Source organism: Rhinatrema bivittatum, chromosome 2 (genome assembly GCF_901001135.1).
Source record: "Rhinatrema bivittatum chromosome 2, aRhiBiv1.1, whole genome shotgun sequence".
Classification (NCBI taxonomy): Eukaryota; Metazoa; Chordata; class Amphibia; order Gymnophiona; family Rhinatrematidae; genus Rhinatrema; species Rhinatrema bivittatum.
This window is the reverse complement of record NC_042616.1, coordinates 532,586,814-532,614,156: the sequence shown is the minus strand read 5'-3', so window position 1 is coordinate 532,614,156 and position 27,343 is coordinate 532,586,814. Positions and strand designations below refer to the sequence as shown.

Genomic DNA, 27,343 nt, shown 5'->3' with positions numbered 1-27,343 from the left:
AATGGTTCTGCACAGTGCCCATCCACCCATTCATGTCACAAATCATAACCACCCTGGAGTTGTATGGCTTTGGCTACCTGCCGGTTGAACTTGGCACAGTATCTACCCCACCACCTGGTGCACATTAAGCTGTGGCAGGGTATGATCTCGGACCAGCAGATTCTTGTGGACGGCCATGAGGAGGCCAGGTGGTTAAATCTTTCCTGATTGCGTTCATCAGCGCGAACCCAAAGCCTTTGCCCAAGTCATTGCCGCCAAGGTGAATCATGATAAGGTCTGGTGGTGCTGTGCTTACTCTTCTCGACTGCAACATGGGCCATAGCTGATGCCATCGCATGCCTCCTCAGCCCAGCCAATTGACTGTCCAAATTTTTCGCGAGAGTCCAAGGTCATGACCAAATTTCCTTTCGATGGCTCTTCTCCATGCATGAGTGATGAATGAGTGGCCAACGATCCATGCAGAGTGATGCCGGATGACAGCTGCAAGTGAAATAGAAAACTAGGTCATGGTGTGCACTGGCTGAGTGCAAGCACAAGGGAACTGTCCTCATGCCTAATGTATGACGCGTAAGCTCCTGACCTCCAGCAACCCAACCGCTGAATTGCTGCCTGCAGAATCCCGGCAGTGGCAGCACTGGAAGCAGCTTCTATGCAGAATAAGTGAGTGCCAAAACATTCACTCTGGAACCACGCCTCTGCTAGGGCTTCCTTGAACACCACCGAAAACTGATAGTGAGTTAAAGGGGATTTATCGCAGGGTAGCAAAAATAAAGCATTCCCTTTTGGGAATAGGGTTAGGTATCAGGTAACGGCCGATACCGGACATGTCTCCAGATCCTTGACCACTGTCAGTATGATGACTTGGCCACGGGTGCTCTGGTCATTCTTAGACTGCCTCAACTTTAGATTTAAGGTTCCACCTGTGATGCTCATGTCCTCCACCAGCAAGCCCTGAAGTTGAGATGCCTTATGCAAAGGCGCTGTAAACTCGCTAACACGCAGGGCACCAAAAAATGCCAGCACAAAAGCAACCTAGAAAAGCACAGTCTTGAACTCATCAGTAGCTACCTGAAGCAAAACATGCCACAGTCATAGCAGCAGGTCATGGGTTAGTGGCCTCCAAGCGTTATGCTGAGGCAGGGACTCTCTGGCCCAGCCGAGTATCACTCTTTTCCCTGTAAAATGGTGCTCAGTGTGACCCGTTTTGAGCTTAGAGAAAAATGCTAGGGCTGCTAGGTGCGAACGAACCATGTTCCTGGACAGTCATATGGCATGCACTATATATTTAATCATGAGGTCCTCTGAAACCTGGTGACCAGACCAGTGGTTTGCAATGAGAAATGCCTTCACTTTGCTGTAGGTGCGGATGTATGAGTTCCATGTAGTCATTGGCAGCTAAGAGTGCTGCCCCAGATAGGCAAGGTGACAATGATGGGAAAGAGTTCAAGAAATGTGATATTCCTGTTTAGGCTGCGAGCAGTCCAGCTGTCCGGCCACAAGATCTTAGTAAGTCCAATGCAGCATCGAAGGACGAATATTGCACTGTGCAGTATTCTGAGGGAATATGGTCATTCACAGAAGCTCCGAGTGGGTGAGAAAGGTTATCTATGAACCTGTATTTTCCCGGCTCCTTTTGGGAATGACTGCTAGTAGGAAGTAGGGATGTGAATCGTTTTTTGACGATTTAAAATATTGTCCGATATATTTTAAATCGTCAAAAATCGTTAGAGCCGTGATACAATAACAATTCCCCTGATTTATCGTTAAAAAATCGTAAATCGGGGGAAGGGGGAGGGGAAGGGGGAGGGCGGGAAAACCGGCACACTAAAACAACCCTAAAACCCACCCCGACCCTTTAAAATAAATCCCCCACCCTCCCGAACCCCCCCAAAATGCCTTAAATTACCTGGGGTCCAGAGGAAGGGTCCCGGTGTGATCATTTACTCTCGGTCCTCCGTGCGTTGTAGAAATGGCGCCGGCGCTACCTTTGACCTGTCATATGACAGGTCAAAGGTAGCGCCATTTTACGCAAAATGGCGCCGGCCGTACGGCAACACGATTCGACTGCAGGAGGTCGTTCCGGACCCCCGCTGGACTTTTGGCAAGTCTTGTGGGGGTCAGGAGGCCCCCCCAAGCTGGCCAAAAGTCCCTGGGGGTCCAGCGGGGGTCCGGAACAACCTCCTGCAGTCGAATCGTTTTTCCGTACGTAAAAACGATTCGCGTAGGAGATCGCTCCCGGACCCCTGCTGGACTTTTGGCAAGTCTTGTGGGGGTCAGGAGGCCCCCCCAAGCTGGCCAAAAGTCCCTGGGGGTCCAGCAGGGGTCCGGGAGCGATCTCCTATGCTCCTGATGTCGGAGGACAAAAAAACAAAATGGCGCCGGCGCTACCTTTGACCTGTCATATGACAGGTCAAAGGTAGCGCCGGCGCCATTTCTACAGCGCACGGAGGTCTGAGAGTAAAAGATCACACCGGGACCCTTCCTCTGGACCCCAGGTAATTTAAGGCATTTTGGGGGGGTTCGGGAGGGTGGGGGATTTATTTTAAAGGGTCGGGGTGGGTTTTAGGGTTGTTTTAGTGTGCCGGTTTTCCCACCCTCCCCCTTCCCCTCCCCCCCCCCCACTGGACCCCAGGTAATTTAAGGCATTTTGGGGGGGTTCGGGAGGGTGGGGGATTTATTTTAAAGGGTCGGGGTGGGTTTTAGGGATGTTTTAGTGTGCCGGTTTTCGATTTACACAATTTACACGATATTTAAAAAACCCAAACTGCAATGATCCGATTCCTTCCCCCTCCCAGCCGAAATCGATCGTTAAGACGATCGATCACACGATTCACATCTCTAGTAGGAAGAGCATCAGATGCTCTAGAGGAGGTTCGGCAAAAGGGAAGGTTAGGCATCCCAGCTGAACCTCCTTTCTCAGCTTCTCCTACATGATGTCAGCCAGGATGCATGCTAAAGGAGTGTTGGCCACCTTAGTGGATTGTGGATGACCCATGCGGGGAATAAGGAAACTCTTTCAGAAACCACTCACTATAGTATTTGCCATGACCCTTCAGGCATAGTGGGCCATCCAGGGAAGCATTGCTTGCCATCTCATTGGGGTTGGGGCTAAGGCCTTTTCCTTTCCTTCACTTATCGCTGCACAGACAACCTGGTGTGGTGCAGCGCATCAGCTGCAGATGTGGTTAAATCTGCAATCAGTTGCAGAGCAGGCGCCATGGTTGAATTTCCAGTATGTGCCGCCCACGTCTTGCACGCACTTAATTTGCCCCGCCATATGACAGCTTGCTACCAAAGGGCTGTGAACTGGCTTTAGCATCCAGTGGGAACACTGAGAGGAGAGGATCACCTTGCTGGTGGCTGAAAGGAATCAGGAAGTTTTTGCTTGGGACATTGTCTTTTTAAAAGTATTGGGGCAAAGTTAGCTATTTGGGAATATTATTTAGTGTGTTTGTGTGTGTGTGCATTTAATAGTCAGAAAGACAGAGAATAAACAAGTTAGACTGTTTGTATTTTTAAATAGTCAGTCAATAAGCTAGCTAGTAAGCAGTAGGTAGTGTGTTAAGTTTTAAAAGTCTGCAGAACTGAGTGTTTGTATTTAATACAAACTGAGTGTTTGAATTAAAAAAAAAACCCCAAAAAGTAGCCAGAAGCTAGAAATAAGCTAGGAGCAGTCTTTATCTAAAAAGGTTGAAAGGTTCAGCTCAGTTACTCACCTTGGAAAGGTGTTGAGGTAGTGTGATTGGGTTGAATAGGTATCAACATTTGTTAATCAAGAGAGCAGTAAGTCACTCTGGCTGACTAACTGAAGTTAGACTGTTTGTATTTCCCAACCCACCCCTAGCTCATCCCTTAATTTATAGGCAGGTGCCACTTTCACAAAAAAACCCCAAAAACCCATCAACAAAAACTTTATTGAGAATTCGATCAGACCCCAGTAGGCCACTACCAGACATATAGTTAATTCACTGATACATTTAAAGGACGTTAGACACATTCCTACTCCAATAGCATCCTAAAACTTAACTAGGAACTGATCAAAATTGAGATGAAGGCAGCAGTCCAGCAGCAAGAGGGGGCTTCCCAGTCTTTTGCATCGAGTGTCACATGTATGATTTTTTACCCACCGGTGAGAAGTTGTACATGTGCATGCGATGCAAAGAGCTCCTGGCTCTCAGAGAACGAGTCCGATCTCTGGAGGCTAGAGTGGCAGACCTGGAGGAGCTGAGGCAGACAGAGAGGTATATAGATGAGACCTTCAAGGACATAGTAGCCAAGTCCCAACTTCAGACTGGCAACCCTGGTGCTGCCTTGGAGGAAGAAGGTCTCATGATGGGAGATCATCAACCGGGTGCAGCAGGAAAAGATCCTGCAGCGAGGACCTGCTCTCCAGGTGATACATTGTCTTTTCTCACTGAGGATATCTCCCCAAGGCCTACTGCCCAGGAGGGAAGGGTTAGGTCGGCTGTCATAATTGGTGATTCGATTATTAGGAATGTAGATAGCAGGGTGGCTGGTGGGTGTGAGGATCGCCTGGAAACATGCCTACCTGGTTCGAAGGTGGCGGACCTCACACATCACCTAGATAGGATTTTAGACAGTGCTGGGGAGGAGCCGGCTGTCGTGGTACATGTGGGCACCAATGACATAGGAAAATGTGGGAGGGAGGTTCTGGAAGCCAAATTTAGGCTCTTAGGTAGAAAGCTTAAATCCAGAACCTCTAGGGTAGCATTCTCTGAAATGTTCCCTGTCCCACGCGCAGGTCCCCAGAGGCAGGCAGAGCTCCGGAGTCTCAATGCGTGGATGAGACAATGGTGCAAGGAAGAGGGATTCAGTTTTTTTAGGAACTGGGGAACCTTTTGGGGAAGGGGGAGTCTCTTCTGAAGGGATGGGCTCCACCTTAACCAGGGTGGAACCAGACTGCTGGCGCTAACCTTTAAAAAGGAGATAGAGCAGCTTTTAAACTAGAACAAAGGGGAAAGCCGCCAGTCACTCAGCAGCTCATGGTTCAGAGAGAGGTATCTTCAAAGGATACTAATGATGCATTAGAATTAGGGCATCCCGACAGTGAGGTTCCAATAATAAGAAAAGTAGTCCAAGTGCCTGTAACTGAAAACTCACCTGAGCTAAAAAAATTCTAACTTATCCCTATCAATTAAAAAGCAGAATGAAAATACAAACAAAAAACAAACTTTGAAATGTTTGTATGCTAATGCCAGAAGTCTTTAAGAAGTAAGATGGGAGAATTAGAATATATAGCAGTGAATGATGACAGACTTAATTGGCATCTCAGAGACATGGTGGAAGGAGGACAACCAATGGGACAGTGCTATACCGGGGTACAAATTATATCGAAATGACAGAGAGGAGCACCCGGGAGGAGGTGTGGCACTTTATGTCCGGGATGGCATAGAGTCCAACAAGATAAACATCCTGCATGAGACTAAATACAAAATTGAATCTTTATTTATTTATTTATTTATTTATTTAACATTTTTTATATACCGAAGTTCTAGCAACAATGTTGCTAATCATTTCGGTTTACATATAACATTGGGGTGACTTAACATGTGTGTCTTACATGGAACAGGAACATGAACTTGGAGAAAATTGAATAAATACTAATAACAAATAACATTAAAAACAACAGTAGTAATAGAAATGTTATATACAGGCGATTAAAATCAATTATGAATAAGGTATCTGCAAAATAGATAGGAGGGATTGGAAAATTAATTGTTGAGATGTCGAGCAAGAGGTATTATATGGCATAGACCTGGAGGAGCGATTTGAGAATAGTGCTCAATCGTAGGCTTGAGAGAATAGCCAAGTTTTAAGTCTTTTTTTAAAAGTGAGGGGACATTGTTCAAGCCTGAGATCCGATGGTAGAGAGTTCCAGTGGATCGGACCTGCAGTGGAGAAGGCTATTTTGTTTGACGAAATTTTGAGTGGAGGGGTTTTCAGAGAACCTTTTTGCGCAGTTCTCAGTGGACGGGAGGAAGTATGTAACTGGAATGGGATCCTGAGGTCTAGGTATGAGGCTTTGTAAATGGATTTATGGATGGATGAAAGGGTTTTGTAGGTGATTCTGTATTTTATAGGGAGCCAATGTAGATTTTTTAATATCGGTGTTATGTGGTCCCTTTTTTTTGCTTTAGTTAGGATCCTGGCAGTGGCATTTTGGAGCATTTGTAGCGGTTTTAGAGAGATATCTGGGAGACCAAGTAAAAGGGAGTTGCAGTAATCAATTTTAGAAAATATGATTGCTTGCAGAACTGATCTGAAATCCTGGGGGTACAATAAAGGTCTGAGTCTTTTTAGAACCTGGAGTTTGAAGAAGCATTCTTTCACTGTGTTACTGATAAAACTTTTGTAATTCAGTAGGTTATCCATAGTGACTCCTAGGTTTCTGACCTGGGTAGATAGAGGAGGTGGTGCCGAAGGATAAGTGTTGGAGAGTTGATAGTTGCCTTCTTGGGTGATTAGGAGGTATTCTGTTTTGTTGGTATTCAGAACTAGACAGAGATCAGCAAGGAGATTGGATATGGAGAGGAAGCATGAATTCCAAAAGTGAAGAGTTTCTTGCAAGGATTTGGTGATAGGAATAAGTATTTGGACATCGTCCGCATAAAGGTAGTGGGTTAGATTTAGCTTAGAAAGTAGGTTACAAAGTGGGAGCAGGTAAATGTTGAATAAAGTCGGGGATAAAGAGGATCCTTGAGGGACGCCAAGGTTAGAACTGATCGGTTGAGATACATAGTTGTTTATCGTAACTTAATAGAACCTGTCTTGTAGGAAGGATTTAAAGGATTCTTTATGGGTAGAAATCCCTTGTGTGTTGGGGAAGACTATAGTGATAGGAGTATACTACCATCCACCTGGTCAAGATGGTGAGACGGACAGTGTAATGCTAAGGGAAATTAGGGAAGCTAACCAAATTGATAGTGTGGTAATAATGGGAGACTTCAATTACCGCATAGTACAAAAAGTGCAGGATAGTTGTGAATCCTGACAGAATACTCAAAATATTTTTCAAAGGTGAAAAGAATTTTTATTAATTCAATTAGGCAACTCCACTGGTTTATATCACATGAAGCTTTACGGCGTCCCCGAAAAAAACTGAAAGGAGCAGCTACAAAAGTAAAAAATGTCCAAGAGGCTTGGTCATTGTTAAAATATACCATTCTATAAGCACAGTCCAGATGTATTCCACACATTAAGAAAGATGGAAAGAAGGCAAAATGATTACCGGCATGGTTAAAAGGGGAGGTGAAAGAAGCTATTTTAGCCAAAAGATCTTCATTCAAAAATTGGAAGAAAGATCCAACAGAAGAAAATAGGATAAAGCATAAACGTTGGCAAGTTAAATGTAAGACATTGATAAGACAGGCTAAGAGAGAATTTGAAAAGAAGTTGGCTGTAGAGGCAAAAACTCACAGTAAAAACCTTTTTAAATATATCCGAAGCAGAAAGCCTGTGAGGGAGTCAGTTGGACCATTAGATGATCGAGGGGTTAAAGGGGCACTTAGAGAAGATAAGGCCTCGCGGAAAGATTAAATGATTTCTTTGCTTCAGTGTTTACTTAAGAGGATGTTGGGGAGGTACCCATGATGGAGAAAGTTTTCATGGGTAATGATTCAGATGGACTGAATCAAATCACGGTGAACCTAGAAGATGTGGTAGACCTGATTGACAAACTGAAGAATAGTAAATCACCTGGACCGGATGGTATACACCCCAGAGTTCTGAAGGAACTAAAATATGAAATTTCAGAACTATTAGTAAAAATTTGTAACCTATCATTAAAATCATCCATTGTACCTGAAGACTGGAGGATAGCAAATGTAACCCCAATATTTAAAAAGGGCTCCAGGGGCGATCCGGGAAACTACAGACCGGTTAGCCTGACTTCAGTGCCAGGAAAAATAATGGAAAGTGTTATAAACATCAAAATCACAGAACATATAGAAAGACATAGTTAATGGAATAAAGTCAGCATGGCTTTACCCAAGGCAGGTCTTGCCTCACAAATCTGCTTCACTTTTTTGAGGGAGTTAATAAACATGTGGCTAAAGGTGAACCGGTAGATGTAGTATACTTGGATTTTCAGAAGGCGTTTGACAAAGTTCCTCATGAGAGGCTTCTAGGAAAAGTAAAAAGTCATGGGATAGGTGGCGATGTCCTTTTGTGGATTGCAAACTGGCTAAAAGACAGGAAACAGAGAATAGGATTAAATGGAAAATTTTCTCAGTGGAAGGGAGTGGTCAGTGGAGTGCCTCAGGGATCTGTATTGGGACCCTTACTTTTTAATATATTTATAAATGATCTGGAAAGAAATACGACGAGTGAGATAATCACATTTGCAGATGACACAAAATTGTTCAGAGTAGTTAAATCAGAAGCAGATTGTGATAAATTGCAGGAAGACCTTGTGAGACTGGAAAATTGGGCATCCAAATGGCAGATGAAATTTAATGTGGATAAGTGCAAGGTGATGCATATAGGGAAAAATAACCAATGCTATAATTACACAATGTTGGGTTCCATATTAGGTGCTACAACCCAAGAAAGAGATCTAGGCGTCAAAGTGGATAACACATTGAAATCGTCGGTTCAGTGTGCTGCGGCAGTCAAAAAAGCGAACAGAATGTTGGGAATTATTAGAAAGGGAATGGTGAACAAAGTGGAAAATGTCATAATGCCTCTGTATCGCTCCATGGTGAGACCGCAACTTGAATACTGTGTACAATTCTGGTCGCTGCATCTCAAAAAAGATATAATTGTGATGGAGAAGGTACAGAGAAGGGCTACCAAAATGATAAGGGGAATGGAATAGCTCCCCTATGAGGAAAGACTAAAGAGGTTAGGACTTTTCAGCTTGGAGAAGAGACGACTGAGGGGGGACATGATAGAGATGTTTAAAATCATGAGAGGTCTAGAACAGGTAGATGTGAATAGGTTATTTACTCTTTCAGATAATAGAAAGACTAGGGGGCACTCCATGAAGTTAGCATGTGGCACATTTAAAACTAATCGGAGAAAGTTCTTTTTTACTCAACGCATAATTAAACTCTGGAATTTGTTGCCAGAGGATGTGGTTAGTGCAGGTAGTATAGCTGTGTTTAAAAAAGGATTGGATAAGTTCTTGGAGGAGAAATCCATTACCTGCTATTAAGTTCACCTAGAGAATAGCCACTGCCATTAGCAACGGTAACATGGAATAGACTTAGTTTTGGGGTACTTGCCAGGTTCTTATGGCCTGGATTGGCCATTGTTGGAAACAGGATGCTGGGCTTGATGGACCCTTGCTCTGACCCAGTATGGCATATTCTTATGTTCTTATGTTCTTATGACGTTGATCATTGTACATTGTTATTGATGTTATAGTTGTTATACCTAGTTTTTGTACCTGCTTTGCATTTCAATTTTTCCTCTCCCCCTGTTAATTGTATTTTTTGGTTACTTGTAAGGGCACCGCCCAAAAGTTTCTGTTTTGTGTGAACCGATACGATGTGCGAACGGCTATCGGTATAGAAGAGATTTTAAATAAATAAATAAATGACAGCCCAGGTAGATATTTTAGTGAGCCACAGGCTGACATCCTTTCTCCCCCTTGACATGGCGGACAGCCCAGCCATTTTTCGCGGAAGGCCTCATCATAATTGAGCCATGCAAAACCATCGTATTCTTTGTTTGTGCATAGGATAGTGTCTAAGTAAGAGAGCAAGGGCTGCTTTGCAGCCAGCTCAGAGTACACCACAAGGACAAACGCATGAAAGCACGTACCCAATTTATGATCTCTCTTTTCATGGGCATGGCTGTTTCCAGCTACCTTTCTCCTCCTGCTTGGTCTGGCCCCGCCTCCTATGCCTCTCCATCAAACAGAACAAGTCAACGTAGTATCTGTGTCTGATACGCCACCTAAGAGACCTAGGCACCAGTTCCCACAGTTGGTGTTCGAATTCCGACAGTTTGTGGGTGCAGACTGCTTTCTCCCTCTCCTGTTCGTGAAGTGCAGAAGCGGGACCTGAACTACAGAAGGAAGAGGAGAATGATCTGGAAGAGCCGCTAAATGAGGAAGAGGAAGACAACGAATGTCAGTGCCTCAGCCACTTGTGCCTTTACCTGCCTGCACTCTCCTTTAAGAGAACTTCTTTCACGCTATGCTTATTGTGCGAGCAGAAGCACTGCGATGGAACTCGGCTGAGTGCGCTGAAGACAAGCATTGTCTGTGACTGCATGCGTCGCTGTCTCCCCTTCTCTGTGTGCTGCCCAAGGGCACTGGCAGCCACTTGTGGCAACCTTGCCTACCTCTGTATTGCTCAGGAAAGCGACTGTGCCCTCCGTATTCCTGACCCCATTTGGTGTAAGGTGAGGGTTCTCGGCAAGTGCACTGCAGAGATCAAAAAGTGGGTGGGGAATAGTGAGGCCAACTGTCCCACCTGGGCCATGGGTCAATCTTGTAAGGCGTATAACCCCAGTAATGAGTGGCACCAGCCGGGTCCCTATAGGTGTGACAGTCTTAGGAGCAGTACGGCCAGTATTATGGCCGGTGTCAAGGGCATTGGCTGATATTTAAATGCTCAGATGTGAGTGGGAGGCCAGCCAGGATGGGAACCTGTAGCGCCTCTTGCTTGGGCTGGGTGAGTTCCTGGCACTGGGCTTGTGAGATGTTGTTGGGTCATGTTCTGCACAGCCCACCGGACTTTGCATACCTGTATCAGATTAATTTTATTTATTTGGATTTATATTCCGCTTTTCACACTTTTTTACAGTGCTTCAAAGTGGATTGCATTCAGGTACTGTATAACGCCTTAGTAAGTATAGTGGGACAACTTGCATCTGGATGGCTGCTGGATCCTTGATTTCCTCAAGAGCGAGCTGCAACATATCAGTGCTGAGGCAACCGATGCCACTGCTACTACCCTCTGATGTTTTTCCTCCATGGCCCCCATTTTTTGCCAAATTATGCTGTCCATTCGGGGTATTTTTGGCCCATGCCCCAAGCTTCATGGTTCCTTTGATGGAAACGTTTGTTCCACGAGACAGCCCAAGCACCCTACCTCCTCCATGTTGACTTCTAGCTCCCCTGTAGTCAGAAATGCCAGTGGGTGGGAGGACCACGGGGTCGGGACCAGAGGGTTCCGGACCAGCAGGAGCCTTGAGGACAGGGGTACCTAAAACCCCTGTAGTGCACTGTGCTGGGGCCTGCCAAGCTACAGCCAAGGAGTTGGACCTCAGGGAAATCTGTGCAAATGGCAGCAGCTCCTAATGATAGTGCAATGGACGTGTATCAGCTAAAACACAAACCAATTAATTGTGGGGTGCGGGGTTGAACAGGAACCAGCAGGAGTGCGGTAAACAGCAGCGGGCAACTTTAAATTTTTTAAGGCAGATTGGCAGGACAAGACATCTCAGGACCCAACCCAAAATTCCCCATAGAAAGGCAACAACAGCTCAGCTTCCTTAGAGCAGGAAACTATTAAATGTAAAGAGCTCCCGCTGCAAAAGAATCCACTTGATTTATATATATATATATATATATATATATATATATATATATATACATATTTTTTAATCAGAGAGGGACTCACCAGGACCACAGGAAATGGCTCCGCTCGGGGGCCAAGGAGGAAAAAGGCTGGTTCAAGGGGGTGCCAGTGGGATTTAAATCACTTGCCGGCCACCACCCCCTAACGTCAGCAATGTGCGCTCCCCCTCAGCCAATCGGGCAGCCAGCGTCGGGGTGCGCTTTGATGATGTTGCCGCCCCTGACGCTGGGCCAATCAGGGGGAGCACCATCATCAGTTTGCTTCTGCGCCACAGCATCCTGCGGTGCCGGTGACACAAGGCCAGTGCCATTCTAACCAGCATGTGGAGGGGAAGGAGGTCAGACCCCTGCCCTCCCACCGAGCTCAAGTACGGCGCGGGCGCGGCGGGGGTGGCCACCAGCACAGGTGCATCGGGCACCTGGTTATTTGCGGCGCTCACACATCCGTGCTGGGGTGCAGCCCGTAACTTACAGAGTTGCTATTACTTTGATACTTAATGATTTTGCTGCTCACAGATGAGTGCTTCTCTATTGCCTTAAATTTTAATTTTGAAACTTTGTTTGTCATGAAGAGATGGGAGTGTGGGGAAAGTTACTGTCACTTTCTTTTGTTTCTGGTCAGCTTTTACTTCTAAGCTAATCATTTGTCAAAACCTCTTTGGCAGGGCTGACTGAGATATCTGGGCTGTGATAATTCATTTGTCTCTTCAACACATCTTTCTTTGCTCATCGTGTGTGAGTTTTCTTTCAGACATATGTTCCAGTCTTACACCTGTTAAACTAAGCTGCTCAGAATCACCTGGTGTAGCAGTAACTTTACAGTAACTCTGTTCTGTTTTTCCACTTACCTTTCAGAAACCTTTGTAATAAACACACTCGTACATACTTCTCAATCATGCTCTATTTTTCTTTTTAATGTTCCTTCCCTTTTTTTATGTTTTGGGTATTTTACTAGGCCTGGGGGAGGTGAGCATTACATCTGTGCTCCTGCTCTATCAACAGTCAGGGTTTTAGTCATAAAGGAAGTGTTTTATCAAAAGTTTATGATCTTGGCCTCTCCTTCTTGCCTTTATACAAGGCCAACTGGGAAACATTGGCTATTTTTACATCCTTGAATCGGACACCAGGAATATCACCAACAGCATCACTGGCATGACCAAAACCAGCAACCAGAACTTCATCATTTTCCTCAGTGAAGTTCAAGCAACTATCACTGTGGACAAAAGCTGTAATTTCCTTGCCATTCTTGATCAGTTGCACTCGAACACACTTCCTGATGACAGAGTTGAGCTGTTTAACCTTCACAGCAACTTTTTCCAAGACATTTTCCTTGGCATAGGAAGCGCCTCCAAAAGGATTGGCCCTCAGGCCAGTACCCAAGTGAGCTTTCTTGTCACACCATTTCTGCTCACGACAGTGGTTATGAAGTTTTTCTCACTGTATAAAGACTCGTAATTAAAAATTAATAATTAAAAGTGTTAAGAAAAATAGAAATTACCTGGATTCTGACTGTGTGCCCCTGAGAAAGAGAAGCTAGTGCAGGGTCTGTCTGAGGTCTGAAGTGAGCAGGAGGCTGTTACAGGTCCCTGTGGCTGTAGAAGGGACAGTGATGGAATGGCCTGGTCCAGAAAGAGTCTCAGTTAGAGGGCCCCAAATCACTCGGGAATCCAGTGCAAGTATAATTCTGAAGCCATTCCCTAGGGAACATAAGACTGTAAGAAAAACAACCTGTGGATAAGAGAGAAAAAAAATCCAATGACAGTTTTTGAACTGATAGAGAGAATGAAAGCTGAATTCTTAGAGGGCAGAAGCACTGTCTTGGTGCTCAGTCCCTAAAGGCCTTAAATAAATAATAAACACATTATAACTGAGAAATGATGGTGGGGAAACATTATAGAATGTGAATGTCTAATATGTATGTTAGAAGCAGTGGTTCCCGTCCAGGCAACATAAGGGAGTGGGCAGTAATATTAAAAGAACTGCTGCTCTGCGGTGAATTTAAGCAGCATTATTTAGTGATTTGAGACTGGAAAAATGTATGACTAAGGTCTCACATGCAATAAGAAGGAGACATTTATTAAAGAAAGAAGTAAAGTTCTTGAAGCTCACCACCTTAGTCAGCCTTACTCTGAGGTCCATGACACTAACTGGTTAGCTTGTAGATAAAAGCTGAGAAGAGATTAAAGAAAAAGAATCCTACCCCTTCTTACTAATGTAAGCTCAGACAAGGTCACAGTACTACATTCAATGGCCATAGGGGAATAGGAACTACTGAATAGAAGAAAAACTTTACAACAGCTTAAGTAAAGCTGTGAATGGGAAGAAACTTTGTTCATTCTCATAGTGTAGGAATATTCAAATTGTCTTCTTTTTTTTAGTTAGTTAAACACATAGGGGCGGATTTTAAGAGCCCTGCTCGCGTAAATCCGCCCGGATTTACGCGAGCAGGGCCCTGCGCGCCGGTGCGCCTATTTTACATAGGCCTACCGGCGCGCGCAGAGCCCCGGGACTCGCGTAAGTCCCGGGGTTCTCCGAGGGGGGCGTGTCGGGGGCGTGTCGGGGGCGGTCCCGGTCGTCGCGGCATTTTCGGGGCTTGTCGGCAGCGTTTTGGGGCGGCTTCGGGGGCGTGTCTACGGCCCAGGGCGGTCCGGGGGCGTGGCCGCGCCCTCCGTACCCACCCCCAGGTCGTGGCCCGGCGCGCAAGAGGCCCGCTGGCGTGCAGGAGGCGTAAATCCCCCGACAAAGGTAAGGTGGGGGCTTAGACAGGGCCGGGTGGGTGGGTTAGGTAGGGGAAGGGAGGGGAAGGTGAGGGGAGGGCAAAAGGAAGTTCCCTCCGAGGCCGCTCCGATTTCGGAGCGGCCTCGGAGGGAATGGGGGTAGGCTGCGCGGCTCGGCGCGCGCCGGCTATACAGAATTGATAGCCTTGCGCGCGCCGATCCAGGTTTTTAGCAGATACGCGCGGCTCCGCGCGTATCTGCTAAAATCCAGCGTACTTTTGTTTGTGCCTGGAGCGCAAACAAAAGTAGGCCTATTCGCGGAGTCTGAAAATCCGCCCCATAGTTTTCACTAAGTCGTCGAGGACAAAAACACTGGAGGAACTTGTCACATTCAGGTTGCAGAAGAAGCTCGGTGCAGGGAGGAAGCCTCTCTTATTAATTTGTTAGGTTTAGGATAGTAGGGAGAAGAACGGGAAAGAAGAACCAAAGAAGGACATCCAAACCTGCAAGAACTTTCTCTACCATTCTGGGACCAGGAACAAAAACTCAAGCTAACTGTATACACCTCCATGATATAGACAGGCTTCAGCTGATAAATACACAAAATACAAACAAGAAAATAAAAAAAAAAGAAAGAAAGAGAGAGAAGAAAGAAAAGAACATAAAGGAAAAGAGGGGACACACATAGAAAACACAAGGACAGAAAGGAAGCAAAAAAACAAAAGTATACACTGACCTGAATGAGAACTCCAAGAAGAAAACTTCTCTTTTACCTGGAAAACAGATCACACAAAGATTCGGTTCTTGACATAAAGTATTAATATGCAAATGCTGAGTTGAATATGAGCCAATACTTATCTGACTGTAATGCTTGATAATTTTATAGAATCGTGAGACCTGAGTTCTGTGCTTTACGTTTATTTGTTGTTTTGGCTTTTATTAAAGTGATGGTTTCTAACAGAAAATAAAGAAAAGTGAAAGAATTTATTTTTATATGCACATTTTATAGAATAAGAAAAAAAAATAGTATTGTTTGCTAAAAGGAGAAAGCTATTGTTTGAAATAAAATTGTTAAATTTGCTTCTATTGAAAGAGAAGTTTAGCCTTTTATGCGTTTATCCTTGCCTCCGCTCTTAATCTAAGGAGACTTGGCTGGGTGGGTTGTGGACCCCTGTGTCTTTGGGAGAACTGTTTGGGAGGAAGGAACTGAACTGCACCCCTGTGGGTTCCATCTGAGAACTTGTTACCCTGGTCACACAACTACACCTTTATACTATCATTCTCGGCCAGGACAACAGTCTTCATCCTGCAGGGGCAAAAGGTATACACTAATAACATCAGCTTCTGATTGTTCTGGTTTAAGAGTATGAAGTCACTGCAGCGTAAAGAGGAAAAGTCACATGTAAACAGCTTGTGAGGCCTTCTGTATCCCATAAAAAATAGTATCAAAGGAAAACACCAGTTTAGCTAGGGCTTGTTTGGTCATTTTATTTCATAGGTTCCACATGTGATATATTTTTCAGGGCAAACAACTGTTTGTTTGTTATTTTTTTTTATTATGATGTCATTTATGATGTAAGCAAATGAAGACAATATATCTGGCAGAACAAAGTATGAAGAAGAGGGAATTCATAAAGATAGTCAAAACTTATTTTTGTACATATCTGTCAAACTTTTAAAATAAATCCTCTATAGGAAGGGAGAAAGAAATTACAAAAGAGAAAACATGCCTAAAAAAATCTGCATGAAAAGTGAATTCAATATAAGTGCTAGAATCAAGCAAACATCATAAATAAACTTAGAATTCTCAAAAATGAAAATATAAATGAGTAGGAAAAAGTATTACATAAATACTAATGATTTTAAATGAAAATAAGATAAATTAAATTACTCTAAATCTTGAATCTAAACTCTGTATTTCCACCATGGCATCTTTATCTGAGGCTAGGCTAACGATAGGGAGGGTAACTTTATCACTTCCCACATAGCGGCACAGTCTGCATGCACTAGTATTTCATAAAGGATTTTTTTTTAGAAATAAAATGCCAACGCGGCCCTCCCCATTCCTCTTCCGCAGGGGTCTCTGTAGAAAAAGGGGCAGGAGCAGACCCCAGTTGCTACTGCTCTACACCTCCTGGTTTAAACAATGGCACCAGTTCTGAGTGCTGTGCTATTTTGTTTAACAGCCGTATAACATGCAGCCATAAAACATATTGACACCATGGGGTAGATTTTATAAATATACACGCACGCGTACTTTTGTTCGCGCACTAGGCACGAACAAAAGCATACTGGATTTTATAAGATACGCGCGCAAGGGGGTGCACATTTGTGCAACTTGCGGGCGCTGAGCCCTGCGCGCGCTGCCCGTTCCCTCCGAGGTCGCTCCGAGGGTAGAAGAACTTTTCTTCTACCCTCCCGCACCTTCCCCTCCCTTCCCCTATCTAACCCACCCCCCCCCGGCCCTATCTAAACCTTCCCCCTACCTTTGTTGCTGAAGTTATGCTGGCCGGCATAACTCTGCGCGCACCAGCGGGCTGCTGGCGCGCCTTCACCCAACCCAGGGGCTGGTCCGGAGGCCTCGACCACGCCCCTGGGCTGGTGCCACGCCCCTGACATGCCCCGGAACACCCCAAAATTCGCCCTGCCCACCCGACAGGCCCCCGACACGCCCCCTTTGCAAAGCCCCGGGACTTGTGCGCATCCCCGGGGCTTGTACGCACTGCCGAGTCTATGCGAAATAGGCTTGGCGCGCGCAGGGGGGTTTTAAAAGGGTTACGTGCGTACCTTATGCGCGTAACCCTTTTAAAATCCGGCCCCATCTGTATATATGATCACTTCACTGGTTGTTCCCCTTTCCAGAAGTTATATGACTAGGAGAATGGGCAATTGAATGGCAGATAAAATTTAATGTGAAAAAGTGCAAAGTGAAGCACATAGGAAAAAATGATTCCAACTACAGGTTCACAATGCTGGGTTCTGTTGGAAGTTACTTCTCACGAAAAGGACCTTGGAGTCCATGTGGACAATACATTGTAATTCTTGGCTCAGTGTGCAGTTGCTGTCAAAAAAGCAAACAGAATATTAGGAATGGCCCAAAAAAGAATAGGGGTAGATTTTCAAAGGGTTGCGTGCGTAAGATACATGCGCAACCCCCGAAAACCTACCCCTGCCTCCCCATGAACGCGCCGAGCCTATCTTGCATAGGCTCGGCGGAGCGCGCAAACCCCGGGATGCGCGTAAATCCCGGGGCTTTGAATAAGGGGCTGGCCAGCGGCGTGTTTGGGGGTATGGCAGCGGGCCGTGGGCGGGGCCGGAGGCATGGCGGCGGGCTGGGAGTAGGGCCAAGTGCTCTGGCACAACGGCCTGTGCCGGGGCAGGGAGCCAGCGGCGCGTGCAAGTTACACCTGCCAGAGGCAGTCATAACTCCACGAAATAAGGTAGGAGGGGATTTAGTTAGGACCGGGGGGTGAGTTAGATAGGGGAAGGGAGGGAAAGGTGGGGGGGGGACACAAAAAAAAAAGTTCCGGAGGCAGGCTGCTCGGCTCAGCGAATCTGGAATCTGTTGCCAGAAGATGTGGTTAAGGCCACTAGCATAGCAGGGTTTAAAAGACGTTTGACAAGTTCCTGGAGAAAAAGTCGATAACACATTAATAGTCAGGTAATCTAAAAAAGTTATTGTTATCCCTTGGGATAGGTAACAGGAATTAGATCTTCTTTAGGGGATCTGTCAGATAATTGCGATCTGGATTGGCTACTATCAGAGACAGGCTGCTGAGCTCAATGGACCTTGGTCTGACCCAGCCCAAAGCCATTCATGGCCTTAAAAGGCCAACCTCAATTGATTAGAGACTTGTATAAGCAGGCAACAATTGAAATTGTCTTAAAACCATGGTAATATGTTGGCTGTGCCTTTTACCAGTTAACACCCATGCAGCCACATTTTAAATCCACTACAGCTTCTTACGAATTCTCAAGGGTAGCTCATTATACAGAGAATTATGGTAATCAATTCTGGATGTTATTAGGGCATATATAATTGTCACTAGACATAATGAATCCAAAAGATGACATACTCCATGTTTTTCTTATTTGCCAAAATTTACTCTTGACAACTATTAAGAGGTGCCTTGATTCCTTTTCCACCGTATATTGTGTTCTGCAATAAAGGACCTCAGCCTACTAAGAATCAATCCTCCAATACTTATCTATATTATTTCAGGTAATTGAAATGTTCTGGTCAAGGTTATCAAAAGGTACTGAAAGGTCCAATAATACCAGTAAAATCAAATTACCCTTATAGTTCTAAGCAGAGGTTGTTTAATAGATCAATTGTTTCAGTCTCAAATCTGACCAACCAGGACTGGAAAGATCTAGTCAAATTTGTTTTACTAAGAATGATTCTAGCTGCAGGGGCATTGTTTTATCAATGACCTTTTCCAAATAAACGATATTGCACATAGTAATTCACTAAGTTATTCTGGTCCAAATGTTCCTTTTTTAAGAATATTTGGTCCTACAAGGTCAATAGCCGTAAGATGCATCAACCAGCTGACAAATAATAGGTCCAATATTATTAAGAATATCTAAGCTTTCTTCTCATGTAATACATGCAAAAGAGTCAAAAACTTAATTTATAATATTTGGCCTTGAATCAAAAATACAACAAAACAAGATGATGGACTTCTAGAGGTTAGTAATCTTTTTTCAGTTAAAAAAGGCAGCAAAATCAAGACAGTCAAGGTCATTAACAACCATTGACAAACATTGTTTAGAAGGGACTAGTCCATGGTTAACAACATAAAAGAGTTCTCCGGCTGAACTCTTAACAGATAAGATAGGAAAGAAAGCCTTCTTGGTGTCCATAATCATCCTGCAGTATAGAGCAGATAAGTTTAACAGCTAAACTTGTCAGATTCAAGCTACATTTTCCTCCATTTTCTCTCCATCTGACATACAGAGCATTTCAAGGCATGTAATTTATCAGAAAACCAAGGCACTCTCTTTTTTTTTTTTTTTTTTAATACAGACACAGTACTTTACAGGGGCAAAGGAATCAATGGTATTCTTCAAAGCATTGTTTCAAATTTCCACTGATGTTCCCACATTATTAGACAGACACGCCGGTGAAACAGGGGAGACAGATTCTCTCCTGACATTTTAGCTCTGTTCCAAAAATAAGGATATGTTTTTGCGAGGCTTTTTCTAAATAATACAATAAATTTACCGCAAATTTAATAAGGGAGTGGTCAGTCCACAATGGTAAGGCTACTACCTGGCTTCAAACTTTAAAGTTAACAAAAAGCTTATAAAATTCTTTTGAGATTAATATACAGGAGAAAGCAAAGTGTTCAGTTAGAGTCACTCACAGACACTGTGGTTTGGCTTGCTACCTACTATCAGGATAAAGTCTGTGATTTCTGTGAAAGAGTTACAGAGGTAGATATTCAGCCATTATCCGGCTGAGACAGTTAGCCAGAAAATCATATCAGGATAACTTAACCAGGAGCTTCTGCTATGTGGCAAAGTATATCAGAGAGAGAGAAATAAAGAGAGAAAGAGAAAACAAAATCCTCTATGGGGACCAATATGTCACTCTACTATTTATACCACTGTAAAAGGGGCACTATTAATGCAGGTGAGCTTTGAAGGGTGGGGTGGAGATAGGTTTCGGGAGACAGTTTTTCATACACAGAGGTACGAACAGCAAAGTTGACATCAGTGAAGATTTTCTGTCATTTGGAGTGATGAAAGGTAAAAGAGGAGTTGATTTGTACAATGTACTCTCTACCTAGCAATCAAACTAGGTAGAGAGTACATTGTACAAATCAACTCCTCTTTTACCTTTCATCACTCCAAATGACAGAAAATCTTCACTGATGGCACCTTTGCTGTTCGTACCTCTGACTATGTGTGTAAAACTGCCCCCTCCCCACTCCAAACCTCACCCCTAGTTAATAGTGCCCCCTCTTACAGTGGTATAAATAGTAGAATGACAGCTTGCTCCCTACAGAGGTTCTCTCTCTCTCCCACTCCCACACTTAATCAAATAACCTCACAGTGTTTATTATCAGGGTAAGACTACCACTACAGTCAATACTGTGCCAATGAATCAGGAAAGCTTTTTGTTTCCTGTATTGTGTGGAATATTTACGCACTGCAGTGACTTAGAGGCAGTCTGCAGCTTTCTCTGTGTAAAACAGTCAGTGTGACAGTAAACTAAGGGGCAGATTTTCAAAAGCTTGCACAAGTAAATCCATTGGATTTATGCGCATAGGTGGGGTTATGCGCGCCAGGCCTATTTTAGAAAGGACCGGTGAAGTGTGTAAAGACCCGGGATGCGAATATGTCCCAGGGCTTCGAAAAAGGGGTGGGGAGGGGGTGGGGTGGGGCAGTCCGGGGGGCAGGGCAGGGTGGGGCCAGAGGCCTCCGGCACAGCGGCCATTTGCCGCTGTCAGAGGACCATGTGCCTGCAGGGTGCTGGCGCCCACAACTTGCACCTGCCCAGAGGCAGGCAAAACAGGTAAAATTAAGGTTGGGGGGGGGGGTTAGGATAGGGCTAAGGGGCTGGAGGGTTAGGGGAAGGGGAAGGTAGGTTAGGTTAGGAAGTTCCCTCTGAGGCTGCTCCGCAATTGGAGCAGCCTGGGAGGGAACGGGGGAAGGCCGCGGGCGTCGGTGCATGCAAGTTGCAGAATCGTGCACCCCTTTGTGCGCACTTGTTATAAAATCGGGCGTCCAAGTGCACGAGCCGGGTACTGCACGCACATGGACGCATGCACACAACCTTTTAAAATCTACCCCTAATTCTTTTAAGTGTGACTATTGCCCTAAGTTTGACTAATTTTCTTAGATGACAACTTTAATACCGGCGCATGAGCGCACATGTATGCACTTATGCATGTTCATGTCCAGAGACGTGGCCATTTTATAACATGCGCGCGGATATGCATGCATAACACAAAATAGGCTAACTGAGCATACATGTGCGCACAATTTTATATAGAAGCATGCATGTGCGTGCAAATGGGCTTTTAAAATACATCTATTAGTGTGCAGAGTCACTTGGCAAGCACCATTAGTTCACTCACTGTACTCTCCTTTTGACAAGAGTGACTGGCCATTCTGATGTCTTTGTGTGTCCACTAGTGATCTATTTCAATAAATTCCAACATGTCACTGGCAACAAGAGGCAAATGTTGCAAGGGGAGAGGAAAAGAGCAGGTTCTCCCTTCAGAGATACCTGGGGCCATCACAAGTAGCCATGGAGGAGGGCAGAAGCAAATGAAAAGGATAAGGAGGGCATCAGTTAAACCCAGCACAGTGCTCTGTGTTCCAGTCCAATTAGTGTCTGCAAAAGATTTTTGCAGAACCTACTAATTCAGCTGAATCATGTGAAGATTTGAAGAATTAGAGGAAGGAGATATTGAAAGTTTAGCAGTTGTGGAGGGTTTGGAAAACCCAGTTACCAGCGTGATAGCCAGTGAGCAGCCGCAGACAGTAAATGACCCCTACCAGAGCAAAGGACACCCCAGGATCAGTAGGCAGCTGAAAGTGTGAAAGACACCCCTGGCCTATTACCTCCTGGTCCCGTCTCAATTCCAGCCCCAGCAGCAGCACCCAAGGATGCAGAATGGAGATCCCGCAAAACATCAGAGGTGTGGAAGCATTTTATAGTTATGGCGGATCAGTATTTTGCAGAATGCATTCATTATTGAAAGGTCAAAAATAGAAGGTAGGTACTGGGCCATCTTTCAAACAATGGTATGCTCCATGATTTTCCAAACCAGCACTCATTAGTTCTGGTCTTAGGGGACGCGAGTATTAGCCTTAGGACCCTGTCCTCCACTCAAAGTAGCAGCAGCAGCAGCAGAAGCAGGAAAGCCACAGGAAAGGGGGTGTCCACCTGGCAAGCTGATCCCCCGCCCCCCCCCCCACCTGTGTGTATGCTAAAATCACCTAAAACAATTAGAGTCAATGTTTCCATACTAATCTATTCTACAGTCCAATAGGTTTAAAGATGGTGCCAGCCATCCAGTGCTCCCTTCATGTGACAGGGGCCGGCCAATGGCACGGATACCCTGTCACATGGAAAGGGCAAAGGCCATCGGTGCCATTTTTATTAGTGGCAGCCGACGGCCCGAGAGCGGGAGATCGCTCCCGGGACCCCCACTGGACCACCAGGTACCTGTAAAATGTTTTTGGGGGAATCGGGAGGGTGGGGGAAGCAAAGGGATTAGTTTTACAAGGTTGGGGTGGGTTTTTTGTTTATCGGCTCGGGCGCAGCCGATAAACAAAACCGCGATCAGGCCCAATGAAAAAAAACCCACATGTGAATCGGAACCGGAATCCGAACCGATTCCGGTTCTGATTCACATCTCTACTAATTAGCTCTGAAAATTGTCCTAAAAAGATTCCAAAATGCTGCATGACCACACATCTTAGGAAAAGAGTGACATCAACCACAGTGGAGGTTTCGTCACTTTGATTAATGGTCATGCTAAGTGTCAGTAATGATATTCAAGTCTTTGGTAGTATGAGAATAGTCAAAATGCAAAACCTGTGACTCGGTTCATTTTGAGATTCATAAGAATTTACACAAAATTTAGTGTTTTGGGGGTTTTTTGATCTCCTGAAACTTTGAGAACTTCCTGTGATTTTTTTAGATGGAAGCTGGGGTTCTGAACACAGTAAAAATGACATTTCACTCTGCTGTTTAAAAGTTCAAATCAGGGAACCAGACTCAGGATCCCAGCACATTGGTCAGTTCTCTCAAATCTAAAATATCTTAAAATCAAAACAAAACTTGTCGAAAATACTATTATAATTCTACTATTACACACAATTTTAAGTCATGTAGTATTAGTCATGGTTTAGTTAAAGATTTTTTTAATTTATAAAAAAAATACTAGCTTAATAAAATTAGATATATATAAATACAACTATGGGGGTTATTTACTAAGCATTTTTCCCTTAGACACAGAATGGGAAAAAAAATTGAGTAAATATAGACCTTAATATATTAGGAAAATTTTGAATTTATACCATAACTGGCATTCATACGGAGTCTCCTAAAAGAAATACATTTATTTAAATTGCTGTTTATTTTGTGACTGTACATTTTCTTTGCTTATTAGACTGGGTCTTTTTTCTACCTTGTTAATTCAGATCAATCTTGCAGTGGTAATATTGCCCTTGGGTTGTATGCCAGCCTGTGGAATTATATATTTGAACACCAGGCCAAACTAGCAGCTATTCCCTTGCCACTAAAGGTGAAAAGGTTCACAGTAAATCAGGTCACGTTTCCAGAGGGTAAGCTGCGTTAAATACATTCTCTCTGGGTACTTCATCAATATGATTAACCTATTGGCATTATGGTTATCAAATTACTGTATGAAAAGTCATACAGTTACAAATAAATCTGCTTTCCATTGATGAAAACGATGTATGTGGACAGCGTTAGCCCTGGTTATTAAAAAGCTTGGAATTTATAATGGAATCACAGATTCACACAAAATCATTACCACTCCTAGATGGAGGCTTTCAAAACAGAACCTCTCAGAATACCTTGTAGATAAGTAGAGAGCACTCAAGGGACTCAAGATACATAAAAAGCCATCATCTTATTAATGTTTTACCACTAACCCTATTATCATCCAGAGAGTGAGAAGACTTGCAGTATGTGGAATGCAGAACGTTTTGCAAGAAGCCACAAGATGCTTGACTTAATGGGAATCTGCAATTGAATTAAATGGCAACTTTCATTCAGCCACTTTCCATACTGTGGTATCTTATGGAGAGATTTTCAGTTACCCAGAGCATGCAGGTCCATGACTATTGTATGCCCAGAGGCCTGTAAACTCATTTTCAAATGTAAACTCTCTGTGGAGTTTCCTTTTGAAATTTTCTTGCTCTTTAAGGACGTATGTAACCACCGCAGAGTTGGCAGGTACAAACACCCCTGCTGAGAACTTAGTATGCATGGGGAGCTAGAAATAAGCTTCCTGTGCAAACTTTGCAAGAATGTCCCCAGTACCACCCTCAATACCACTCCCATTCGCCACACTAGGAGTGGAGGGGGGCAATTCTTGGAAGACATGAATCTGCAGGTGAACACCCATTTATTGGCAAAACAAACCTTGTGAAAATTACCTCTCTAATATTCAGACATCCACCAATGTAGTTTGACCTCATGCACTTATTCTACCTCAAAAGACTGTCCATTTCAGCGAAGACTAGAAGATTATTTTCATGAAAAAGAACACTGTACAATCCACTGTGAAAACTGTACAAATAAATACAAATTTAAGAAACTTGTCAGTACAACTAACTTGGACATAATTTGAAAGTTCTCATCCAATTGCAAATATGGGTGTTATATATAAAAGCAGAAATTAGGGATAGCAATATTAGAATTAATTATTAGAATGATTGCATAGAGTTGGACAAAATGTGCCTTCATTAATTAAAGCCCCCTTCCCAGCTAATCTTGTGATTGCGTTCACCTCAACCCTTAATATTTCCTCTGAAATAAAAACTCAATTCATTAATGAATTCAATACCTCCATTTGCATGATCCCCATAAACGAACATCTTTATCAGCTTGATGACTTCTGTGCGAGAGCAAGAACTAACCATAACTCCTGGAATACACGCCTAGGATACTAAGGCATCTGAAAAATGAACTCAGATGGTCACAGACTCTTCGAACATTGCTCTTTTCATACTAATTCATTTTTCCAGACCAAGCCTGAGAAGGTTTCAAGGAGACATTCAAGATCAGGCTATTAGTATCAACTGGATCTAACCATTAAACGACAAACTAATCTCAAAAGCATGTGTAACATACCTCTAGGAACTAGGGCAGAGAAATGTTGAATCATCATTGTGACATGAAAAGACTGACAATAGAGTGCTGTCTCTTTAAGAGCTGAGGGGGGGGAAAGGAGATTCAAAATTTGATTGTATTGAGCGTGTGCGAACAGATCACTGCTCAGCTTGAACAGAGTTCCTGCCCTGCTCTGAACTAATAAATATTATCTGTGCTGATTAAGGTGAGCAGCCCTCTATAATTGTATTCATGTGTAATGTATTTATGTTAGTTAACATTGTTTTGAGATGTATTGAAGTTGTTTTTTACTTTACCTAAAGAGATGTATAAAAATTTGATTGTATTGAGCGTGTGCGAACAGATCACTGCTCAGCTTGAACAGAGTTCCTGCCCTGCTCTGAACTAATAAATATTATCTGTGCTGATTAAGGTTCTCTTTTCTGGAACCCTGCTGTGGACGACTTGGGAGTAGTTGAACTGTGCCCTGTCAGGATTTGAAGCTCTTCTTTTGGATAGAGGCTGCTGTATTGTGGATTTGGCAGTTGAAGCAGCAGTACTGACGCCCTCTTCAGCTCTAAATTCAAATGGACACACAGTAGGATACAATCTGGGACTTTGCTTGTTCAGAGACTGCTTAAGGTCGGGTGCTATATCACATGCTGATTCTGGTTGAAATACTTAACATGAGTTTATGACAAAGTTGAGTTTTCTCTTGTACTATATACATGTGTTTATATGATAAATGCAGATGCTTAGGAAGTGAACAGATTTATTTCAGTCATTCATTCCAGTAAAGATAAAACTGTTACTCACTAAAGAGCGTGTGGATTCATTTCTGATACTGGGTTGGGAATCAAAGTGCAGGTTTCAGACACAAGGAGTCATAAAGAAAATTGAACTTTAAGGGTTACAACAAATTCTGGCGCATCAACGTGGGGCAGTGTTTTTTTTTTTTCTCTTCTCTCTGTCTGACCTGCTACTGAGCGACCCAGCATCATTAGTGAAGTGAGCACAGTATTCTCTTTGTTTCTTTCTCATACAAAATGGAGTATTGCAAGTACTATGATTGTATTCCTGATAGATCTGTTATTCTGAGTTCTGTAAATCCTGAAATATCTTTAGCAAGTGTAGAAGATGCCTTAAGCCCAGCGGGTGTAGTTACAAAATTGAAACGTTTAAGAACTGAGTCATCTGATCAAGTTTTGTGTGAGTTTGAAGAACCGCTTTCTATAATTATTTTAGAAAGAATGAGCTTAAAAGGGGAATTGGACAGTCAGTGGATAATTTTACCTGTCTTAGATGAGACAGTATCAGAACAGGATGTTGAGTCAATGTCCCCTGAAGCATGCACTGACCCACTAGTGAGTGACATACTTTTAGATATGACAGATCGACTTCAAGAAGAATTAGCATATATAGCTGACAGTCATAAAATCAATATTCAAGATCTGAGAAAAAGAACATCTGCTCTCATGATTGAGAGTTTGGGGTCACAAGAAAAAGAAACACGAGATATAGATCAATCACCCCAGAGTATATTGCAGACTCCAGTTAAAAGCCGAAAAAGAGTCCCCAAGTGCTTGGATGCTATGCTAACCCAAAATCCTGTGGCAGTCAATTCTTCTCAATATTCCATTCCACCAATTTCTATTCCTGCGGATGTTTCAAAGGTTATAGTGGAGCATGTGATCAAAACTCCTAAGGAAAAGGGCGCAGAGTTGAATCATACGTACTACAAAATTAAAGTCTTCTCTGGAAATGTCCCTAAACCTAGTAATGAAGGAGACTATGAAACTTGGCATATTCAAATTAAGCAATTACTGCAGGATCCAGATCTCACTGCAGGTGCAAAAAAAAGGAAATTAATTGAAAGTCTCCTTCCTCCAGCTTTAAATATTGTCTCTTACATAGATAAAAGCGCCACAGCAGAGCAGTGTTTAGAGGAACTGGAGAAGGCATATGGCAGTGTAACTAATGGAGAGGAATTATTTTTTCAATTTATTGAAACTTTCCAGAATGGCAAAGAAAAATCTTCAGACTATTTGAGAAGGCTTCAGGTCCTGTTACAGAAAGTCGTGGAGCGGGGAATTTTCTTTGGGCTCGCCCCAGACAGGCAGTTACTACAACAGTTTGTACGTGGGTGCTGGGAGGAGACCCTGATTACCAGACTGCAATTGAGGGACTTATTAGAGAGCCAGTCGAAGAAACTGCCACAGTACTCGGAGCTGCTATTTAAAATCAGAACGA

At 43.7% G+C, this 27,343-nt stretch overlaps 1 protein-coding gene across 1 annotated transcript; it reads right to left on the bottom strand.

The window, feature by feature from the left end:
• Positions 1-12,592: 12,592 nt before the first annotated feature.
• Positions 12,593-24,903, bottom strand: LOC115083346 (40S ribosomal protein S23-like). The gene is made up of 2 exons (XM_029587146.1): positions 24,828-24,903; positions 12,593-12,984 (listed from the first exon to the last, which is right to left on the bottom strand). Exons 1-2 carry the CDS (start codon positions 24,901-24,903, stop codon positions 12,593-12,595), a joined length of 468 nt encoding a protein of 155 aa, XP_029443006.1.
• Between the last annotated feature and the right edge of the window lie 2,440 nt (positions 24,904-27,343).

Bases quoted from the DNA above. Each gene is read 5' to 3' on its own strand.
- LOC115083346 (XM_029587146.1), bottom strand. From the start codon at position 24,903: ATGGTTAGTTCTTGCTCTCGCACAGAAGTCATCAAGCTGATAAAGATG. The intron at 12,985-24,827 runs GTATTGAATTCA...TTATACAGTGAG, and splicing joins TGGGGATCATGCAAATGGAG to AAAAACTTCATAACCACTGT.